At 53.5% G+C, this 19,479-nt stretch overlaps 1 protein-coding gene across 10 annotated transcripts in view; it reads right to left on the bottom strand.

The window, feature by feature from the left end:
• Window positions 1–19,479, bottom strand: part of MLLT6 (MLLT6, PHD finger containing) — a 21,620-nt gene continuing 2,141 nt past the window's right edge. For 2 of the 10 annotated variants that reach the window (XM_039873653.1, XM_039873654.1), the window contains 16 exons: window positions 18,366–18,469; window positions 18,017–18,110; window positions 15,634–15,801; window positions 14,835–14,933; window positions 12,251–12,467; window positions 11,230–11,844; window positions 10,581–10,762; window positions 10,240–10,348; window positions 8,985–9,051; window positions 8,631–8,776; window positions 7,946–8,143; window positions 7,740–7,828; window positions 6,303–6,652; window positions 5,785–5,875; window positions 4,412–4,768; window positions 1–3,846 (listed from right to left, as the gene is read on the bottom strand). In XM_039873653.1, the coding sequence (XP_039729587.1) occupies window positions 3,805–3,846; window positions 4,412–4,768; window positions 5,785–5,875; window positions 6,303–6,652; window positions 7,740–7,828; window positions 7,946–8,143; window positions 8,631–8,776; window positions 8,985–9,051; window positions 10,240–10,348; window positions 10,581–10,762; window positions 11,230–11,844; window positions 12,251–12,467; window positions 14,835–14,933; window positions 15,634–15,801; window positions 18,017–18,110; window positions 18,366–18,469 (2,928 nt within the window). In that variant the 3' untranslated portion in view covers window positions 1–3,804. Of the gene's footprint in view, window positions 3,847–4,411; window positions 4,873–5,784; window positions 5,876–6,150; window positions 6,195–6,302; window positions 6,653–7,739; window positions 7,829–7,945; window positions 8,144–8,630; window positions 8,777–8,984; window positions 9,052–10,239; window positions 10,349–10,580; window positions 10,763–11,229; window positions 11,845–12,250; window positions 12,468–14,834; window positions 14,934–15,633; window positions 15,802–18,016; window positions 18,111–18,365; window positions 18,470–18,965; window positions 19,252–19,338; window positions 19,449–19,479 lie in introns of those variants that run through there. The other 8 variants (XM_039873658.1, XM_039873650.1, XM_039873651.1 and 5 more) reach the window with 8 other exon arrangements.

The following is a 19,479-nucleotide window of genomic DNA, read 5'->3' on the forward strand; positions in this document are numbered from 1 at the left end:
TTTTTTTTTTTTTTTTTGTAAAACTTTCTTTTATTAAAAGAACAAGTGCTGTATACGAACTGCCCTTCGTACAAATAACATCCGTTATACAAAGATACAAGATCCGGGTTATGCACAATTCCAGGCTTGGAGGTGGCAGCGGGGGGCATTGCCTTTTGGGCTGAGGATATAAAGGTTTTAGAAAGAATGAAAAAGGAGCCCTGGGTTTGCAAACTGTGGCTTCCCCTCCCTGCTCCCCTAGGAAGGTCTGCTACATTGAGACAGGCTGGGATGGAAAAGGGTTGGGGTAGGATTCAGGGTTTGGGTCTCCAGTCCTGCCACCTAAGTCCCAAGTTGGGCTAGAGGAAGCAAAGGAAAACGAAGGCACCCCACAGTCCCCAACTTTTCAGTAGATCAAGTCGAAGTGGTAGGGAGCTAGACACTTTTAATCTCATTGATGTGATCAGGGTCTTGGGCCCCACCTTCTTCCAGATTTCTAATTGAAGTGACTTTAATCCCTCCAGGCACCTCTTCCCAGGAAAATAAGTTGGGATAAAGGAGAATTGGAAACAAGCTGCCTACCCCTAACTCTAGCCCACCACACACCAAGGAAGATGCTGGAAGCTGGCACAGGGGAGCCTATGCTTTTAAAAGCTTGTCTGCATTTCCAGTTTGGGAAAGGGAAGTGTGGAGGTTACCCTTTCTCAGAGCTGGCCCCTGGCTCTGGCTCCCCTAACTTGTCCAGTACTTCCCTACAACTCAGTACAGGAATGGCAGAGGTACACTCATCAGCCTCAAGGTAAGGGTACATAGAGGCAGCAGTAGACCCTGGGGCCTGGGGAAAAACTCACACACAGGAAAAACTTAAAACAACAACAACAACAACAACAACAAAAACCTTTAAAGTGTCATTGTCAATAGAGAGGATCCATCAGCTCTGAGCTAAGACAGTCAGCGCTACATAGATATTCTCCCACCCTGGGCACAGCCCCGCACTTATACCACACGTCACACACAGTGACAAACAGAGAGCCACGTGAAGGCGGTGCAGTGGGGAGGGAGAGTGGAGGACCAGGAGGCCAGGGTCCTGAGGGCTGGTCCTGGCTCTGCCTGAGCCCCTGCCCCTCCTAGGGTTGGAGGTATCACCTGTGAAGTGAGGAGCTGGCTAAATGACCCCAAAGTCACGTCCGTTCAAGCTGTGACACTCATGCACCCATTGTGACCTCAAGGCCAGACAGTGGCTCTGCAAACACACCCCACTCATACCTCTGAGGGTGATGACGTAGAAGCTCCACTCTCATGCATTTTCAAACTCTACTTCCACCCTGCAAACCACATCCTTTCCCTCCCCTAGACAGAGACCTACAAATCTGCATCCCTTCCCACTCCCCATCCAAATTTGTCCTGGAAAAAGAGACTGAGGCTGGAGAGGAGGGTGAGGTCGGTACAGCCATCCCTCCACAGTGGGACCCCGCTCCTTCTTGAAGATCTCCAGACCTTTCCTATTATAAAGCTCCCTAAAAGATAGAACTGTACTACCTCTCTCGGCCCCTACCTCCACCCCAAATCGAAGGATACCACCAATCCATACCCAGCCTAGGTCTCATCTTCAAATTTAACCTGGCTACCTGCTGCTGCACCCCAGCCCGGGGAAAGTTGGAAAACACAGACTCTTGGAGATGAGAACCCCAGATTCTCGGGTGCTAGGAGCGGGAGGTCTTGGTTCCAGTGCACTAAATCATTTGGACCTCTCACTCTCCACCACAGCAGCCTTGGGCTGAGTGGATTACTTCACATGCCATCCAGAACAGAAGCTGACTTTAGCTCTAAGTGGGTGGGCCTTGGGCAAGGGTGTGGGTGTGAATGCACAACTCTTCTAAGAATCTCTGAAGGTTATTTTTCTTTTCAGTGGTTTGGGGGCAGGGAGTTAGAGAGCTTAATAGATGAAGATGAATAAAATGCTGAATTCTATAATTTCTAACTGATATTTAGCATTAATAAAAAGTGAGTATTTCTGAGGTCATCACAACTGCCTCCCCCCTCCCCCCAAGCCCTTGCAAGTGCCTAAGAAATTGCCTCTGAAGGATTCCCACCCACCCCCCTCCATCATTAGCTCCCTAACATCTTACAAAGTCTTAACAGGAATATTAATATTATTTTCAGTATCAGAAAAAAACCAGTTGAGCAGCACAGGCAAAAATATATCTGCACTACGTTTCTGTCATTGCCAAAAATATACACATCTTCTTTTCTTTATTAAAAAAAAAAACAACAACAACAAAAACCCAAACAGAAACACACACACAAAAAATCCACACATGCAAAGAGACTGACAAGACATGAGCATCAGGGAAAGCTGGATATGCCTTCTCCTGGCTCCAACCCCAGTGCAACTGAAACACAGACACAGGCTTCAACCTTGCCCCTCTCCTGGCTGTCCCACCCGGCCTCTCTGCCTTTGCCACCAAAGGCTCTGGGCAGGTGAGGACTCTTTAAGGTGAGAATTTAAGTACTGCCCACTACAACCCGGGGGAAATAGCTGGTAGGCAAAAGGACAGTTGTTAGGTCAGCTTAAGCTTAAGTCTCCCCTGGTTGGTGGGGGTCGGGGGTAGGGTTCTGCAGCGGGTGAGCTAATTCTGGGAGGGGGGAGGTCTTCAATAAAGAAAGTGGCACTTTACCCGCCCCCATGCCTTGTCCCCCAATCCCTGGGGCTCCCCTTGTGCCAGGGAAGCAGGATCGACTATCAGTGGGGGAAGGGGAGCTGTGAAGGGTCACTGAGACCATGTAGGGTCCGGGGGAAGGAAGGCAGGATATTACCCTGATTCAAAGCCCTCAGCCCCCAGTTACTCTCCAATATTGGAGTACCGTTCTGGTTTTTGTTAACCATTCATGCCCCAGAAAGGGACCAAAGTTGGTGAGGTGGGGAGGGTGCAAACAAGAGCTGGGAGCTCCCCGCGCCCCCCATGAGCGCTACTCTTATCCCTGCCCTCAGCTGCCCCAGGTCCAGGGAGAGACAGGTAGACAGACACACAAGCGCACACATGCACACATGCTCTCTGAGTCAGGCAGCTCCATCTCCCCACCCTCGGCACTCCTAAATCCAATAGTGCAAACAAGGGACAGGGAACCCAGGGAGCTGGGCCTCCTCCCCCTGGCCTCCCCCAACCCATCATTGCTCTGCCCCCCAGAGGCGGGGAGGCTTGGGCCAAGTTTGAGGCCATCGTGCCCCTTCCTCAGCCCCCTTGTCTGTGGGCTTTTACAAGCTCAGCTTGTGACCCTTTTTGGGGGGGCAGGGGAAGCGGACTGCTAGAAATTATCCAAGGGATCCCTCCTGCCATCTGCTCAGGCTGGGAAGAAGCTGCAGGTACAGTAGGGCCACCTCTTCTTCCATAACAGATTTCTGCAAAGGGGCAGGCCCAGGGCCTATCCCCCACTTCTTCCCACTCAAGTGCTGATCCATTTTATGTGGCGGGTACAACCAACCCCCCCACTTATGCCATGGCCCACTTTACTCTCTGGGAGACCTCAAAACATTTGCTGAGAATAGGGGCTTCTAGGCGGATTTAGAGCCTGTCTTCCCTCTGAGCCCCTCACAAAGGATTAGTGCAGAGGGGGAAGAGGGCCAGATGGAAGGAGCTCCCTTCTCTGTCTCAGTCCTCGGCACCAGATGTGCTCCACACTCCCCAGGTCTCAGCATGTGCTCTGGGCTGGGGCTCTCCAGTGTCTGGGTGCAGGTGCCTGCTCCAGGCTAGGACCCTTCAGGCTAGGACTGCCCCCTCCACTTACGGCGGGCGGGGGCGGGGGTCAGGAGGGCTGTGGGTAGATTTAGCCTTTTTCCTGGTTGGCTGAGGCTCCTTTGTCAGCAGTCTGGAAAGAAAGAAGGGAAGCTGGGGGTTTGGAAGGTGACTGGTTCCAACACCTAGTTGAGAACATCTAAGTCAAGAAAGCTATTGTAGGGTACAGCAAGGGAGCCCAGCTGAAGCTCCTGGCCTTGCCTCTAGTGGGTGTACACCAGGGTCAACCTGTTGAGGGGGGAGTTGCCCTGCGCCAGGGTACCTGGCTAAGTAGGCATGTGCCAGCCAAGGTCATCATCCTGGGCTCGGGCTGTATGTCCTCGGAGGGAGGTGGGAGGGACTTTTTGGAAATGGCCCACCCGGAGCATTATCCTTTTCTAATTGGTCCACTCAGAGAATAAACAGCCTTTTCTAATTGTTTTTCTTACTATTAGTCCATGCTCAGAGTGTATTCTTGGATCTGCAGGAGGGTACCTATGTGTCAGCAGAGGCCCTGGAAACTGAAGCAGGGTGCTTTGCTGACCTACGGGTCATCTTCTTTCTCCTAATGATGATGCATCTAATGATGTACCTTCTGATGCTGCACCTCTGCCCATCCCAGAGAAGGAAGACAGGACAGCGCTGGACACCTTACTTACCGCTCCTTTGGGGCCACTGCCACTGCCGTCCGCCCCCGACAGGCTGAGGAAGGGGTGGGTCTGGGCAGTCAGGACTGGAGGGCCTCCTGCTGCTGCTACTGCTGCAGCCGCAGCTGCTGCGGCCATGAGACTGGTGTTGTTGCTGAGAGAGGGAGCCACCAGGGCTCCGGTGGGCAGCAGGGCTGGGGCAGATGCTGTGGGCAGCAGGCCAGGAGTGCCCGCGGACAGCAGTGGGGTGGAGCTTCCTGCCAGCAGGCTGGCCATGGGCAGCTGGGAGCCCCCAGCCATCTGTAGCCGCTGCAGCTCCCGCTTCTGCTGGATCTGCTGGATCATCTGGTAGACAACGGTCTGGTGTTCCTGCAAGTAGGCCAGTCTGTTCATCAGCCAGTGGTCCCTGAGACCAGCTTGCCCTCCTTGGCCTGGACTCCGTCCCATCACAGTGGACCCATGAGGCAAGAGACCTGGGATATAGTCAAGGTTCTCTTGTCTCTAAGTCCCCATTCTGGGTCTCAGTCTCCCCTCTGGACAACTAAGTGATTACATACCATCAGCGTTTGTCCGCTGGGGCACTACTGGCCAAGTACAGGGTGTTTAACAGCCCTGGCCCCACCTCCCTCACTAAATCAGTTCCTCAGTCTCTATGACAACCACAAATGCCTCAAGGGGTGGTATGACCCCAAGTTGAGAGATACTAATCTAGGTCAATAGTTTTCCACTCCTCAAGCCCCTGGGATTAATTTATTTTTGCTTTGAGTAGGCAAAGCATTTTCAGTGTTCCAAAAACCAAAACAGAGTATCAAGTTTACCTTAGGAAATCTTACTCCAACCCCTGTTCCCATCTGGCCCTGATAGATAACCAGTTGAACTGGTTTCTTGTATCTCTTTCTGATGCTTCTTTATATGAAAATAATTTTGTTTTTTTCTATTTTTCCAACTCCCTCCTTTTTAAAGGGCACACAGATCCTTTTCTCCAAAGGAAATGTTAGCCAACCCAACATACAAGACAGACCAAAAAGGTTGAGGGGGTGTCACCTGCTCAGCCACCTCTCCACACAGACCCTGAAGATCCTTGAGGCTGGGATTGGAAATGCTCAGAAACTGAGGACTGAGGACTCACCACCCTCTAGACTTGCTTTCAGGATGTGGTGGGGCCACTACAGCATCCTTTCCTCAATGCCTAGGGGGCCCTGAGAGCAACCCTTTTCCCTTTGTCCCATAGGGGATGCTCTATAAGAGCCCAACCCCACTATCGCAGGTGTAACCTCAGCCCAGCCTGGGGCAGCCCTCCCTCCCCAGGCTGGCCCAGACCCCCTGAGATGTGCCCTCCTAGCGGAACTAGGGATGGGAGGTGGCCTAGGAAGGGAGGGCATTACCGGGGTCAGTTGTGGGGAGGCAAGAAGCTGCTGGAGCTGGTGGAGCTGCTGCTCTTGCTGCTGCAGGAGGTGTCTCTGCTGCTCCGTTAGGCTGAGGCAGGGGTACAAAACACAGACCATGGGAAGAGACAGGGAAACAATCCTCCCCAGCCTCCCACAAGTTCCCAGACTCCCTCAGACCCAGGTGGAGAGAGGCAAGGATGTGCGATTTGAGAGAACTAAAGAGAAACAGACTGAGTTCAGAGAGTATAATGGGAGGGAGACAAATTAGATGGAAAAACTTTCCCAGAAGGAAAACCTAGATTGGGGTACAAGAAATAAAAAGACAATTTGTCCCTGGAAAGTTGCCATCCAGAGGGCACTTACATCTAGGGAGTACCTGGGGCCAAGAGGTGACTAGATTCTATACCCTGTAAGACCGGAGGATGTTTTTCCTTTTGGGGTCTGTGGGTGTTTGGGGGGAGTCCCTCCCAGAGCCGGCCTCCCCATTCCCTTCCCCAGGCTGAGCTCTCCCTCACCTGTTTAGACAACCTGGCAGCTGCAGCGTGGGGGCCCCGCCAGCCTGGCTCAAGCCCGCAGGGTTGGGGGCAGCAGCCCCATTCAACCCCCCCAGGAGCCCATTGAGGGGCAGGGCCCCGCTGCCCGCCAGTCCCCCCAACAGCCCCTCAGCCATGGGCATAGCCCCCAGCCCTGCTGCCCCGGGTGCCCGGCCCAGCCCATTCTGTGGCTGAGGCGGGAGTGGGGCAGGGGCCCCAGGCAGGGACAGGGGCAGAGTAGCAGGGCTCTGCTGGAGCAGGGGCAGCGGTGGGGGCGTGCTGTGGAAGGACAGCGACGAGCTGCTGCGGCTGGGGCAGCCTGAGTGTGGGTCCTGGGGAGGGAGGGGGAAGGGAGGGGTCAGAAGGGCAGGGGGCCAGCATGACCTTTCTGGCCCCCAGCCCAATACCCATCAGCATTCTTACAGAACACAGCCACCCCCAACTTACCCCCAGGCAGAGCCGCCCAGGAGGAAGAAGGAAGGCTTAGGGATTAAGGCTAAGAATCCAAATCATCTTCACAAATCATGTTTACAGACCACTTCCTGGGAGCCCAGCACTCCTTACATCCTTGCTTAATACTGAACATCAATGATAGTAGTGAGCACCTAGTAAACCAGACTCCAGGGGTCAATGCTTGACCTGCATTATCTCCTTATTCTCACTTTATAGATGAAGTCATTGATCCTTAGACAGGTTAAGTAACTCTGCAGACAGCCAGAGTGAAAGGTTCAGGTTCAAATCCTATGTCTACAATGGCTTGAGTGGTTTTCTGCCTTAGTTAAATTACTCAACATGGAAGTAACAGTAGTACCTATTTCATAAGTATCTATTCCATAGTGAAGACTAAACAAACCAATCCTTTAAAAATCTTAGCACAGAACATGACGAAGGGCAAGTGTGCAATTAATGTTAGTTATGGCAGACAGTTAGTAAATGGCAGAGAGAATAAGAAACTAGTTTGTTTGATTTCAGTAATAACCACAACATAACAATAGCAACTGCTACCCCAACCACCACCAATTATACAGGAATTCTTTTGTATGAGGCACTGTAATAAACCCTTCACAAATACTTCCCTAACCGTCTTATGTCTACAAGACAATCTCACCCCCATTCTTCCTCACAGCCTCAAATTATTTCAATCTTAGCACTTTTTCTGGTTTGTAATTATTGTTTTCTTGGAGCCTATCTTCAAGAGGACTGTGTCCATTTTGCTCACTGATTACTTAGCCAGTGCCTGGCACTAAGTAGACACCTTATAATTACTTATCTAATGAAGAAATGAATGGATCAGTCAACCTATTGCTCAATCACTTCATTGTCCAGCCGCCAAGAGCTGCAGGGTGGAGGTGGGACCAGGAGAACCTTGCGGCCTCCCATCTCCTGCTCATCCCCAGTGCCCCTCCCCGTGGTGCCCACCTCGGAAGACGTGGATAACGAGTTGTCCAGGCCAAGACTATTCTTCCCCGGGGGGCTCTTGCTGGTGCTCAAGGAATCGCTGCTGCCGGCTGAGGGAGGAGGATCAGAGGAGGAGGAGGATCAGAGAAGATCAGGCGCTGAGGTCGAGGCTAGTTCCTACAGTTCTGCAGCGGCCTCCACTCCTGGGCTGGGTGGGATCCCCTTACCTTGGGGAGGCAGGCCATAAGGCCCAGGGACAGGGCCATTGGCGGCAGGCAAGACAGCAGGCAAGGCGGGGAAGGGTACAGAGAGCTGCACGTTGAGAATCTGCAACCGCTCCTTCTTGGCCGTCAGGCTCAGGATTTGCTCCTGAAGCCGCTGGTTTTCCTTCTGCAACGCGTGCAGCGCCTTCAGCATCTCCACGACTGCAGAGAAAGGGGAGAGAGCGCCGGAGCACTAAGGGCTGAGGGCGGGGCCAGAGGACCGGAGGCGGGGCTTGGAGGGGCGGGGCATGGCGGAGGACACCAAATGAGACCTAGAAGGCTCCGGCTTGAGGAGGATTCAGGTGAGTTGGGGGAGGCAGGACCCGGGAAGCCTGAGGTGTGAGGACCAGGGGCGGGGCCTGAGGCTCGGTTCGAGGCCTTGTGATTGCGAGGGAAGGGGCAGTTAGAAGTTCGGGCTTAGTAAGGTATGAGACAGGAGGCTGTGAGGGCCAACTAGGGGTACAGAGGGGGAGGGGCCAGAAGCAGGGCCTTATCAAGGGTTAAAGGTGAGGCTGAGGTTGGCAAGAGTTAAGGCTGGGGCCGGGCCGAGAAGCAGAACCTTAAAGACTTTTGGGGATCTCGGGGAGAAGGGTGATTGAGTCTGGGGGTCCTAGGGCACATCTTCCAGCCCTGCACCACCCCGCCTCACTGTTGACGCCGGCCTCGCCGTCGCCCTGCTTCTCTAGCAGCTGCTCCATGTTAGTCGTTCCTGGGGCCGCTGGGTCTAACTGGCTGCCCCCGCAGGGTGCGGGCGTTGTTTGGTCGAAGAGTGCGGGGAGGCTACTGATGGGGGACCTGGGGTCAGAAGGGAACACAGGGCTCAGGCTTATTTCATACCCCAACTAGAGTCTCTCCTTCTTCCTCCTCCCCCCTCAGGGACTCCAGTCATCCCCTTTTGGACCCCACCCTCTCCCAGGGGCTCCCGATTCTCCATCCTTCCTCCCCCAGTGTCCCTCCAGCCCCGCTCCCAGCTCCTCCCCCAAGTGGCTGCCCCCTCCCTCACATGGAAGACAGACTCTCCTGGGGGGAGGTCCCCCGACACCGGAAGCTGCAGTCCTCCAGGTCTGGCTCTTGGAAGGAGAAGGAGGGCAGGGGTCAGCGGGGGAGGGGTGCGGTCGGCCTCACGGTGCCCGCCTGGGAAGTGGGTGCGGGATCTGGGACCTTACCATATACCCCTTAGCCCCAGGATCTCCCAACCCCAGTCTGGCAATTATAGCTCCTAAGGCGCTAGGAGCCCTGGCTTGGAAACCCGCCCCGCCCCGCCCCGCCCGCCCCCGGGAGGTAAAGCCATGGATCTGGTCTCTTTCCCTTTCTCTAGGCAGAAAGCCTCTGGCTGCCTGGCTACTTTCAGATGCACCTCCCAATTTCTTTCCAGGAAGCTTCAGTTACAGAAATTTGGGATCTATACAGTACTTGGTTGAATTTGGACCTGATACTTGCTCTGTGAACTTGGGCTTGAAACTAACCTCTGAAGTGATTGTTACAAGAATTAAACTAATAATGAAGTGTTAAGCTGCATGCAGCAATCCCTCAATAATTGTAGCTATTATAATATTTTGTATGACTTTTTATAAACTCACAGGCTAGCTGGCCAAACCTTTGGTTGGGCCACAGAACTCCGATTTGGGTTTGAGGGGGGAAAAAAGTTACTCTACTCTTTAACTCTGGAATCAAATTCGGCCCCTTTAAGGCCTACTAAAACAAGCGGCCAGGAGGTAGACCACGCCCCCTAGCCGGCCAGGTGGTGTCTCTGCACCAATCAGGTCTCTGGGACTGGGCTGACTCTCCAGGGAGAGGGTGGAGTGCTTGTGACCCGCCCCTTTAACATTCAAATACCCGGAGAGCTGGTGGCCCAGCAGGTGGGATCTCTCTGCTGATCCCAAGGGCTCTAACAGGCCAGCGGGGAGCTATGCTGCGGGTGGTTAAGAGAATTGGGCTTGAAGTCAGAGGACCAGAATTTGAGCTCTGGCTCTGCCTTTCCCTATTTCAACTGCTTTGAACATTAATCTCTGCTTTTCTTCTGTGAAATGGAGCAGTAGCAATTCTTTCCTGTCCTGCCCCAACAGCTCACTAGGTTTTAATGTGAAAGTGTACCCTGGTTTGTTGTATGTGGATTTTTTTTTTTTTGCAGGGTGGGCAATGACCAGAGGGAGGGGGCAGCCAGAAAGCCTTCCCATCCATTTTGGGGTGACATGCAAGTGATGGGTGCCCCTTAGGCCTTTGGGAAGAAAGGGGAATGGGTTCAGAGACTCACATACCTGTGTGGCTGCTCTCAGCTTGGGTGAGGAGGGGGTTAACGACACCCATGGGGGTTCCAAAGATGTGGGTAGAAGGGAGGCTAAAGGTGGAGCCAGCCAGAGAAAACACCTGAGGGAAAGTAGGTAGAGTCTAGCCTGGTGGTTATTCTTGGATCTAGGGCACAACTGTGTGTACCAGGTGGAGGGGACCAGGTGTGCTTGGGAGGAGAAAGGACCAGAGAGAGGGAGAAGGTCTGGTGGTGATCAAGCCCAATCTCTCAAGTTCTCATGGAGGGTCGGGGTCCTTGGCAGCCTGTCCCCCACCTGCCCAGGGATGGAGGAGCCCAGGAGTAAGGCCTCACCTGAGTGGTGGAGATAGAAGCAGAGGAGGAGGGGAGGGTGCTGGTGAATGGGGAGCGGCTGAGGCGGGGCAAGGCAGAGGTCCCCGGGGGCCCCAGCAGGCTGGAGGAGAGGGGTGTGCTGCAAACAGCCCGCAGCATTCCGCCACCATGGGAGATGGGGTCCTTATTACTGGTATAGATGCCTATAGGCACAAGAAGGACACAGAGGGAAGCATATAGTCACCAGTGCCCCAAGTCCCTCCTCTGTCAGGTGGCTGGGGCAGCCCCTCCCCAAGGAGAATGCTCACCCTGGATCTGGCCACACACACCAGTCTAACCTTCTTGCACAGATGTCCCTTCTTGCCTGGGTGACATCTGCTTGACATGACTGCTTATAAGACTGCCCTGCCAGGCCTGGGGAATTCCAGTCTTTTCCAATATCCCAACCAAACTTTTCTAAGTCAAACCAACAATCTAACGCAATATCTCTCACTACAACTATGCAGAAGACAGGTAGCAGAGGAGGTGTCTTGAAGGTGACTGTCACCTCCATTCTTTGTCCTTAGGAGCAGTTTCTATCACATTTCCTTTTAAATGCATGTTTATGCCTCTGTCCCATCACTAAGCTGGCAGGACCCTGAGTTGCCCTCCATCCCCAAGGGTCACTAACCTGCCCCTAGCAGGGGGGACTCCAAGCTCAGGCTGGGCAGGCTCCCAGAAGGCCCAAAGGCGCGAGAGGCCAGACCACCCAGGCCGGAGCTGACCAGGGAACCTCCGGAGAAGGGTGAGGCAGCAGTGGCGGTAAAGCCAGCCAGCTGGGCACCAGGCAGGGAGGAAACAGCTGGGCCCCCAGTGCCCTCTTTGTTCCGGCTGCCCTTGGGACGGCCTGGCCCGTGTCGGCTCTTCTTGCTGCCTTTGTGCTTCTTCTCCTTCAGGCCTGTCTCAGAGGTCTCCTCGGCAGGCGCAGAGGCAGCGCTCAGTGTGGGCATCCGCTTGTGGGTGCCTGCTGAGGCTCCAGACCCCGAGACGTGGGGAGACTTATAGTCCCCAGGGGATGGGGCCCGGGCCCGTCCAGAGCTGGAGGTGGTGGTGGAAAAGCGCATGATGGGCCCAAAGCCAGAGAAGACCACCTTCTGCTCAAAGAGGTCAGCTTTGGGGGGCTCAGGGGCTGAGGGAGAGGGGGGTGCTGAAGGAGTGGGGGCTGTGGGCTTGGAGTACTTGTCCTCCTCTGGCTGCTCCAGCTTGGGGAAGGCAGAGAAGTCAGGGGAGCTCTGCAGGGATGAAACTGCACAGAGGGAAAATAGAATTACACCTGGACCCCAGATCCCTCACTCCCTCCCACTCCCAACATGCACTAGTGGGAGAGCTCTGGTCAGGGGATAGGGATGCTTGGTTTCCTGTATTAGCTCTGTCACCGTCTCTGTGTCCTGGGATGAGTGACTCCCCACCCTCCCAAGCTTTCCTGCCTATGATAAAGTAGGAGGAGAGGAAAGTTCCATCTCAAGAGGGAAAGGTTGAGGGGAGGGTTTGGAGAACAGTAACTTGGTGGTGATCTCTCACATTTAACCCGAATCAATTTAGGAAGCAAATGAGATGCAAATTAATATGCAAAGGCCCTTGCTAGAAAAGCTCAGGGCCAAAGGCTGTCCCACTCCCAGCCTCCTCCAGGAGGCTCACCTGCCCACACTCACCTGCAGGCTGGAAGGGCCCCCCAGAGGAGGAGGAAGAGGAGGAGGAAGAAGAGGAGGCGGAGGTGAAACTGTTCACACCTTTCCCACTGCTCAGCTTCTTCCCCTTGTGACTCAGGCTATGGCTGGAAGACTTTTTCCCCTTCGAGTCCCTGCTGCTCTCAGAGGTCTCCTGAGTGCTGGCCTCATGGTGGGAGGAGGAGGAAGCCGAGGAGGAGACCTGAGGAGGGAGGGAAGAGAGAGGAAGGTTGAAGCCAGCAGCCTGGGTTTGGGCTCACCCCCTCTTGGAAGTCCTGGGAGCACATGGAACCTGGGGCTCTACAGGGAGAGTTCAGAATTAGCTTCAGGAAGGACTTCTGGGCAAGGAGATGGTGGGGTGGGTAGCTGTGGAACTCCTGGGTATGAGGAAAGGGGAGCGCTCTGAACCTAAGAAGCTGTCCATCCTTCACCTCAGGCAGAGGAGAGATGAAAATGTCCTAGAGTCTGTACTGATGTACTCATCTGTTCATTCTTTCATTTAAGAAATACTTAGAGGGGGCTCTCTAGTCATCCCCACTCCCTCCCTGCTCACCCCGAGCTGTAGCCACTTGGCTGACACCCATTCCCTGGCTACTCTGTGCCCTTCCTAGATGACGTGAGCTTGCTTCCTTGAAAACTTCTCATAAACTTCTTCAAAATCCAGCTTGGAAGTCCCCTCTTTCATGAAGTCACCCTAAGACACCAAGAGTGGAACAAGTCACTCTGTACTCTTATTTCCAGGGCACCATGAACCCGAATCAGCCAAGTCAACAGTTGCCACACTACTGAAATATACTATCCCCATGTCTGAGGGCGGCAGGGTGGGGGTTAGAGGAGCATGGGCTCTGGGGTTGGGCAGGTTGGGCCATGAGCCTGGCAGGCTCTGCCATTTACTGCTGTGTTATAGTGCATGGTCTCTCAACCTTGCTGAGCTTCAGTGTCCTCACAGGGCTAATTATGCCCATTTGGAGAGTTACAAGGAGCAAAATGTCAGATACATAGTGTGTGGTCAATAATGATGATGATTCTGATGGCTGTGACTGCTATTAATATACTGCAGAACCAATGTCTGTGGTGGTTAGGAGTATAAGCCTTCAAGCCAGACTGCCTGGGTGCAAACCTTCACTCTAGCACTTACCAGCTGTACGCTTTTGGGCAAATAATCTCTCTGCCTCAGTTTCTTCATTTATTAAATAATGTTAATGAAACACCTACTTCACTGGACTATTTTGAGGATTAGATGAACTAATCCCTATGCACCACTTCTATCCTCCTGTTCAAGAAGAGAGCCTGGCATGTGGTGAGTCAGGGCTTCTTATCACTGCCAGGGATGGCGCTTTTTCTTCTGGTGGAAACTAGGTATTTAGTAAACATTTGCTAAACCAACAAATGCCAGAGGGAGGGTGGATGGGGGAATGAGAGCCACCACGCACTGCCCTCCCTGGGCAGAGCTCTTGTCCCTCTTCCTCTTTGTTCTTTTAAACAGCTGGAGTTCTGAAGGGAGCCAGATGTGGTTCTAAGAGCAAGGGAGGAGAGAGGCTAGGGGGAGGGGTAGCTGAAATGCTGGGGTGGGTAGAGGGGGAAGGGCAGAATGTTCTAAAATGTCCAAGGGGACACCCATTCACTGGGAGAACTCCCAGATCTCTGGCCCTCTTTCCACCTGTCTGCAGGCCCCAGAAAAAGGTCAGAGGACAGAGATGACTAGCTTTTCCAGGTGAGTCCTGGAAAGCAGGGCGGGGAAAGGATTACTGTAACAGTTGCCACAGCAACATCACCCTGGAAACCTGATACCTGAGCCTCCTGTTAAGATGCCCAGAGCTCTGCCAACCTTCTGAGGCACTGGAGGTGAATGGGGCAATAATGGCAACAGGAGGAAGCAGTTTCTCCAGGCCCTTGTTCTTCCCTGGGAAGGGCTGGATGGAAGGAGAGGCAGAGAGGGCTGCTCTGGCTTGGATTAGTGACTCCCTGGCCTTGGCAGGGCATGCCAGTTGCTCATCCATATGTTGTCAATTTCTGGAGACAAGCCTGACAGACACATCATGCCCCTACTGGGAAGGTGGGATGAGTCGGGGGTTCAGGGTGTTGTCAGGAGCCTACCCACCATGCTACCATGGGCTACACTTTCAGCCCCAACAACCTGCATGGAGTAGGATTTTGGTTAAGCAACAGGCTCTGGTGTCTTTCTGATGCAGGGGAGGGGTGAGAAGGAAGGGTCTTCTCTACCTCTCTGGGAATGGGCCCCAGAAGCTTGGAGAACCAGCCTGAGTACTGTACCCGCAGACAAGAGCTCAGTGCTGAGGCCCTATGTCTGGATAGAGGCAGATGTGAACATTTGGGAGCCAGCAGGCAGGGCGGTACCCTACCCCATCCCTGCCCTCCTGGTTGGTCAGTGATTGGTGGGCCTGAGGAGCACAGGCCCTCCTAGGCTAGAAGAGAGGAGCAGAGGAGGCTGAAGTGGGAGCAGAGGCATATTAACCCTGAAGCTGAGGGGGTACCCAGGTCCCTGGCTCACCCTGACCCCTCACACCTTGCCTTCCTCCCGCTGCTGGGTGTAGGTGGGCAGCAGTACCTTGTCAGCAGTGGGGACCATGGGTGGGGTAAGGATGCTGGGGGGTGACTCAGGCCGCTTCTTGTGCTTCTGTTTAAGGCGTTCCTTGTCCTTTCGACTCTGGGGAAGAAAAAGTGACCAGATATTGGTGTTGGGGGGCATTTGGGGTAAAGGTAAACATGACATGTTCACATGGGGAGAGGACCCCTCTCAGAGATAGACTTTGTGGCCATCATCTCCACTAAGGAGGGACTGGGGGACTTTGGCTGGATAGGAGTGGGTCAGGCAGGTTCCTCTGAGAGCCAACAGCCCCTCCCCCTCATCCTCCCTGCCTGCTAAAAATAGCCTGTCCCATTATCACACCAATGACACAGAGCACCACACACGTGAGTATGCACCTGCAAGGGTGTCCACCCGGGACACAGAGCTGTGCAGAGGGACGGGAGCCAGGCACACTGTGACATGTAGCATGAAGGGATGCAGGCATGTACACTTATGAATTGGGCTGACATAAGGCTAGACTGTGGAGATGTGTGCAAACATGCAGGGCCATGTGTTGGGGGCTTTGAGGACACTGTCTTTTCATGGGGAGGACACTGGAGGAACCAAGTAACACAAAGAGCCCCAGGGAAGTCAGGCCCTCACCTCACTCTCTCTGACCCTCACATATTACTTCCTCAGCTCCCTCCCAGCCCTCAGTGGCCTATGAGAAAAGAAGGGGGCACGCCCCAAGACCTTGGGTACACCTTGTGGTGGCTTCTTGAAAGAGGTGTGTGTGGGGGGGGTGTGGGCAGGACAGCAGGAGGGAGAAGATTTTTACCTTCTTCTGGCCCCTCTCATGGTGGGAAGGGTGCTTCTCCTGTTGGGTGGATGGCGAGGCTGACCGACTTCTCCGGCCAGTGATGAAGCCACTGCCACCTCCCCCTGTGCCGCTGCCTCCTCCTCCTCCTGCTCCTCCACCTCCCCCACTGGTGTGCCGAGAAGTCTTCTGGGAAAGAGAATTGAGAAGAACTGCCTGCCAAACTCTCCTCTCATTAGCTTAGGGAAAGGTTCCTGAAGGTCAAGTGATCCTGGGGGCCTGCCCTGCCTGTCACTAAGAGGACATTGAGTCTTTAACAATGCTCTGGGTAGTCCCCAGAGCTTCCTTAGCTGGCCTGTCCACTGCACGGATTTGGCAACTGAGGCCCAGAAGATCCAGGGGTGTTTCGGTTGCAGCAAGGCATGCTGGAGGTAGGTCCTTACTCTCCACCCGCCTCTTTCCATGGTGCTCTCTTGGCCCATTTTAGGCAGCCTGAGCCATGGCTCACCTCTGCCTCCTTCCCTAAGGTAGAGAACGTGTGGAGGACCCTTGTGGGAGCCCCTGCTCCCCTGTACTCCACACCCCATCCTCCCCTCCAGACACTTTGCTCCAGCCATCAGCCCTTCTCCCTTGTTTCTGGCCAAAAGGACCTACTACCCTTAAGAAGGAGGAAGTGAACATCCACAACAAAAACCCAAATGACCCATGTGCTCTTGAGCTGCCTCTCCTCCCAGCCAGGATCTGCTCCCTCCTTCTCTTTACTGCTAATGGACTCCCCACTGCCCGGTCTGATGGCTTCGCCTGTCCCAGACTTGCAGCTGCTCCCTCTAAGGTCACCCACTACCTTCCAATTGCCAAACCCAAGGACTAATTTCAGATCTTGTGTGACCCAATCGCCCCCTAGCAGTGGGCACCGTTCCTATCCTGCTGACTCTCTCCTTCATGGTTCCCTTCACACCGTGGCCCACCTTACCCTGGTGGGTACCTGGGGATTCTAGCCCCAGCCTTATACACCTGGGGCCGGTACTACCGCCCTGCCTGTGGGGTTGCGGGGAGAGGTCTGACAGCCACCAGACCTAAACAATCCCACTTGGCACCTCCTATAAACCAAACCAAGTTCCCTACCTTGTCCTAAGTCATCATCCAATCCTGAAACCAAGGTGACCATATGATTTATGATCCAAACCAGGTCACAGTTGAAAGTGAAAGGGGATAACTATTAATAATTACACCAGGCACAAACTGGGACTGTCTGGGGTAGAGCAGGACAGAAGCCTGCTGCACCCCTGTTCGCAGCACCCCAAGGTGCTCAAGCCCCATCCACTCAGCATCGGGACCCTGCATCCTATATGCCACCCTCAATCCCTCCCTCTCAGCCACCCCCACACATGGGCAAGTCTATCTAGAAATGGCTCTAGAGTTCAGCTTCATCCCTCCATCCCCCGCTTCTCGCAGCTGTCTACCAGCCACCAGCCTCAGCTCTTCGGATCCAGCTTCATAGCGCCTGCCCGAGTAATCTTCCTAAAAAACAAATCTAATCATGTTACCCTCCCACTTACAAGCAGCCTTACGAGCCTTTGGCACTGGAGTGAGGTCCAAGCTAAGTTCCCAGTCAGGCCACAGCCTACCTCTCCAGGATACCCCACAGCTTCTGGAACATGCAGCTCTTTCCACTAACATGACAATATCCTTCTCAATCCTCTCCTTGGTCCCTGAAGCCTGGACAGAAGTGAGCCCAATTCTAGCCCAGTTTGAGCTTTTCTGCCTCATCTCCTGTCTTGTCCCCACCAAGCACCCTGTTCTCTGCTTGCAAAATTCTCTTCCTCCTCTCAGGACTTGGCCCATGCCAGTACCTCTGCCTGGGATTCCTTTCTTTCTGTCTTTGCTTGGCAGGCTCCTGAGGAGCTTTCAAATCAGATTGTGTTTTGAATCCTATATACTCTGTGAGATAAGTTATATAACCTCGGTGGGCCTTACTATATTTATCTGTAAGATGAAAAAATACAGTACACCTAGTTCTTAGGGTTCTTGGGAAGATTGCACAAAATAACAAAGGTAAAGGGCTTAGTACAGAGGGGGCACGGTCGTCCATGCTCCACACATGTTGGCTCTTCTTGTTACTCCTTCCATCAGCTTCTATGCTACCTTTCTTAAAGCCTCTCAGACTCTGACAGACAAGGTCTGAGCTCTGCTTTCTTGAGATGGACTGCTTGGTTCAGTTCTGATTCACATTTCTCAGGCTGTACTTCAATTTATTCTTCATCCAGTGAAGAGCTACTCAATGGCAGAGCCTGGGTTCCTTCCATCTCTGTCCTCTCAGCACCAGGCACCAGCCTGGCCCAGAGCCCATGCCCTCTAAGCCATGGCTGACTGACCTACTCATGCCCTAGCCGATGAGACTCACCATCTTGCTGAAGTGGTATTTGCAGTAGCCGCAGTACTTGACATTGTCGACCTCCAGCACTTCTTCCTCACACAGCAAGCCTGCCATTTGGGCACTAACCAAGAGAGGCTAAACTGAGAAGGGTGTGGCCACAAACCAGATCAGACTCCTCCCTTTTCTCCTCTCCGACCCTGGCTGGGGCAAAGCCAAGACCATCCAAGGAAAGCACTGCTATGATCGCCACAGATAGCAGCTAGGATGAACTCATTTGGCTGTCATCCATGGCAAACATCAGAGGGGGTTGGTACAGCTAGCCTGGAATCCCAGAGAACCCTAGAGGGGGAAGTATGGAGGCAGGCAGGGGTCTTACCAGGTGACATGGAAAGCTTGTCGACATCCATGGCGGTTACAGGTCATGCAGGCTCCCGAGGCTGCCTTGCTCTCCCGGCCCTGCTCCTCGCAGATGTAACAGGTCTGCAGGACACAGAGCAATCGTCTCCTCCTCCCTTCTACCTAAGGGACCCTTCAATTCCATTCTCTCTCCATGATCCTAGGTCAGTGCTATCCAATAGAACTTTCTGTGATGATGGAAATGTTCTATACTGCACTGTCTGATATAGTAGCCATGAACCACAGGGGCTACTGAGCCCTTGAAATGTGGCTGAGGAAATGGATTTTAAATAATACTTAATTTACATAGCCATATGTGGTGAGTGGCCACCATAACGAATAGCACAGTCCTTGGATGGTGAGCCCTAAAAGGCCAGGGACCATGTTTACCTTGCTCACTGATGAGCCTAGTCTCATCTCTGGCCTTCTGCCTGGAACCTGAAACCCTATGCTCAAGACTGGCTCCTTCTCAATCCCCAGGTCTTAGCCTAAATGTCTCTTTCCTTGACCACTTTATTTAAAGGAAGCCCCCCATGAGGTATTCTTTATCTCAATATCTCGTTTTCTTCACAGTACTCACCGTAAACTGTACTTTATTTGCTTGTTTATTAATAGAGCCTTCTCACACAACAGTGTGAGTTCCATGGAGAAGGTAGCACATCTCTCTTGATCAATACTGAACACCAGGTTCCTGGTGGTACCTTGCCCCAGATTTGGCACATAGTAGGCACTCAGTAAAATGTGTTCAGTGCATGAACAAACAAACTTCTTGCTAAAGGTCTACCCTCTGGCAGTACTTGAATTCCAAAACATGAGCATGTGTCTGTCAGTCAGTACTCTCTTCCTGAGTTCCTTGAAAGTGTTGGCTGGACACAAATTACACTGGACGAAGAGAAAGGTGGAGGGACCCAGCTAGGGAGGGGGCTAGTATGGGCACAGCAGGGGCCGCTGACCTTGTTGAAGCGATCATGAGGCACATACTGCAGCACGATGGGCTCCATGGTGAGCACGTTGGCAAACTGCACCTCAGGGATGTAGAGGGCACACACCACATGGGCCCAACCTGGGGCAGTGTGGGGCCGGCCTCAGCTGCG

The sequence above is a fragment of the Pteropus medius genome, unplaced genomic scaffold (assembly GCF_902729225.1).
Source record: "Pteropus medius unplaced genomic scaffold, Ma_sr-lr_union100, whole genome shotgun sequence".
NCBI lineage: Eukaryota > Metazoa > Chordata > Mammalia > Chiroptera > Pteropodidae > Pteropus > Pteropus medius.